At 47.3% G+C, this 3,326-nt stretch overlaps 1 protein-coding gene across 1 annotated transcript; it reads left to right on the top strand.

Moving 5' to 3' along the window:
• The first annotated feature begins 661 nt into the window (after positions 1-661).
• Positions 662-1,063, top strand: LOC148880684 (uncharacterized). The gene has a single exon (XM_088976872.1). It carries the CDS (start codon positions 662-664, stop codon positions 1,061-1,063), a length of 402 nt encoding a protein of 133 aa, XP_088832998.1.
• The last annotated feature ends 2,263 nt before the right edge of the window (positions 1,064-3,326 follow it).

The raw sequence follows: 3,326 nt of genomic DNA, 5'->3' as shown, positions 1-3,326 counted from the left end.
GGTCGCTCCTGTAGCACAAGCAAAGCTGAGCTGGATCAACCCGCTTGTGAGTTACCTGCTTCATGGGACCCTCCTTATAGAATGCAATGTGGCCCGAAGGGTAGAGCGCCAGTCGGCTAAGTATGCCATCATAGACGGATAGCTATACAAGAGATCTTTCACGTTCCCCTATTTAAGCTGCTTGTGACCCTTAGAGGCCGAGCTAGTTCTCCACGATACCCATGAAGGCCTATGCAGTGGACATTTGGGGGGCAAAGCTCTCACCCAGAAGACATTATGACAAGCTTATTACTAGCCCATGATGAAGGCAGATGCACTCGAGCTCGTCAAGAAGTGCGACAAGTGTCAAAGGCACACCAACATCCACCACTGACCTACTACCAATCTCAAATACCTCCCTAGCCCATGGCCCTTTGCACAGTGGGGAATCAACATACTTGGCCCATTCCCGCCTACAACAGGACAGAGGAAATTCCTGGTTGTAGCACTGGACTATTTTACGAAGTAGGTGGTAACGGAACCCCTAACGATGATGACGACTCCCAACATACAAAACTTCTTATGGAGGAATATATTATGTTGCTTCGAGAAACCTCGGGTACTCATCTCTGACAACAGAAAGCAATTCAAGGACATCAAGTTTTAGAATTGGTGTGTCGAGATGGGAATACAACAAAACTTCACCTTGGTGGCACACCCCCAGGCAAACGGGCAAGCGGAAGTCACCAACAGAGCCATACTCCATGGACTGAAAGCTCACTTAGCTCAAGCAAAAGGACTGTGGGTGGACGAACTTGCCAATGTGCTATGGGCCTACCAAACCACTATCAAGACCATCACGGGTGAGACTCCCTTCAATCTCACTTATGGCATAGAAGCGGTGGTCCTAGCAGAAATTGAGGTGCTTACGCTATGCTTGGAGGCCTACAACGAGGAGACAAACAATGATGAACTCCGTACCAACCTTGACCTAGTGGAAGAAGTACGAGACTTGGCATACATCTGGACTGCAACTTACCATCAGAAAGTAGCTCGGTACTATAATGTCCGGGTCAAGAAGTGACACTTTCATGTCAGTGACCTACCCATAATTTTAATAATTATATTATTTTCATAATTATAGTATTTCACATGGGCTTGGTCCGTGCCAAGCCAATCCCCCAAAAAGTAAACTGAAATTCTCTATATTATTGTTTTTTGTTCAAACAAATAACATAAACTTTGCTCTTTTTGTTCCATTTGTAGTTATGCACATTATAATATTTTTAATTCACAACTCATTCACAACTCATTAATATCCTTTTAAAATATATATATGAAATGCTGATATTTTTGGGATAATTAAATGCACATAGGTCTTATATATATATACATATATATATGAAATTAGGTAAAATTATAAAAAATGATAGTGTTCTAACTCCCTTTTTTTTCACTCCTTTGGATATTGATAGAGGGAGATTTGGCCCAACCCCTTGGCCGCGCGACACGTGGAAGCAATCGGGTGTGACCTGGTAGGAAGAGCCCGAGCTTTCCCTTAGAAACCCGAGAAGAAGCCTAAGCCCCCCAAGGAAGAGACCGAGCTCCCCCGAAAGGAACCCACGCTTCACAGGAGGAAGAGCCTGAACTTTCCCTTAGAAACCCCAAGCCTTGCAAGGAAGACCGCAAAGGGCAAAAGCCCGAGCTGACCCACCTCTGGTCAGTTCGGGTCACACTTCTATCCTAACTCAGGACTTCACCTCATGCACCACTCCGGCACTTCAGCTCTAGGTCGCATGAATGAATAACCGTACTTGACACCTCCGTATTCTGAGGTGGTGCGCCTGACTGATATGGAGTCTAAAACACGACAGCCACACTCCAACGGCCACCTGCTACCGCCATCTCAAGTCTTTTTAGAGATGGCCCTGACAGGGAAGACAGTGGCGGTTATGACCATCCCCGCAGAGGTGATGACACCCGATTTGGCAGAGGTTTGGGAGTAAGTGCATCAGGGTGATTATAAAAGACCCTCTTCACCCAAGAATAAGGTAAGCGATAATTTAGCACCTTTTGGTCTCTCATCTTCCTTCTCAAGAGTACTAACTTGAGACTTCAAGCTCCCCCCTCTAGACTAGTACGACGGGTCATTCGACCCAAAATGATCACGTAGACGCTTTCCAATCCCAGATGCACCTAGCAAAGGCCAGTGAGTCTTGCATGTGTGTGGCCTTCTCTACCACCTTCAGAGGAATGGCCCGCATGTGGTACTGGAACCTCGCACCTAGTTCAATAAGAAGTTGGGCCCAGTTCGTATAAGACTTCACATCCCACTTCTTCACCAGCAAGCGGTGCCCATGAACCGAGGAAAGCCTCTTTGGCATAATTCAGAGAGAGGGAGAGTCCATCCGGAGCTACATCAAGCGATTCAATGATGTGTGTATGCAGATGCCGCGCCTAGACTCGGCGGTACGGCTCGCTGCAGCCAAGAATGGTGTGACCCATAAAGAATTCAAGTGGTACATGGTTGTCAACTAGCCGGAAACCATTACTGCCTTCCTCAAGCTTGTAGACAAGTTTATAGCCACAGAGGAGGAAATCAACTAGAGGGGCGAAGGCGCGTCCGAAAAGAGAAAAAGAGAAGAACCCCCCAGCCAAGGGGATAACTGGAAGAATAGGGATCCAGCTCGGGGACCAAAGCTGAGCTCGCCATTCCGAGCTACTGTGGCAGATTGAACCGATTATACCCCACTGAATGCAAAGCGAGCAGAGATCCTGATGGTGATCAAGGACGCTCCCTACGTGAAATGGCCACCCCGCCTGAGAGGGAACCCCAACGAAAGGAATAAAACTCTGTACTGTTGCTTCCATAAGGACCACGGTCATAGCACTGAGTATTTTTAAAAACCTCCGCAATGAGATAAAGGAGCTCATTCGTTGTGGGTATTTGAGAAATTTTGTACATAGTAGCAATAATAATAATAATAAAGCAGGTTAGCAAGGGGAGCACAACAAGATGCTCCAAAGTCCAGCAACAGGCCGGTAGAGCAGCCACAGAGACAACCTCCGGAAGAAAGGCCAGTTCGGGGCACCATCCACATGATAGTTGGATGCTCGATCGTTATAGGCTGCACCTCGGCGGCAGCTCAGACCTCAGTCCGGGAAGCTGCCAGGGAAGAACTAAATCCCCCAAAGCGGCCGAAGACAGAGTAATTGATCTTCTTCACGGAGGACGATGCGCGAGGGGTTCACTACCCCCATGATGATGTGCTCATCATAAAAGTAAAGATCAATGATTTCGAAGTTTGGTGCGTCCTCGTCGATTCAGGCAGTTCGATAGACATCCT

The sequence above is a fragment of the Nelumbo lutea genome, chromosome 1 (assembly GCF_056320005.1).
Source record: "Nelumbo lutea isolate HS-2025 chromosome 1, American lotus-T2T, whole genome shotgun sequence".
NCBI lineage: Eukaryota > Viridiplantae > Streptophyta > Magnoliopsida > Proteales > Nelumbonaceae > Nelumbo > Nelumbo lutea.
Note: the sequence above shows the minus strand (reverse complement) of the source record. Positions and strands in the feature narration are given on the sequence as shown.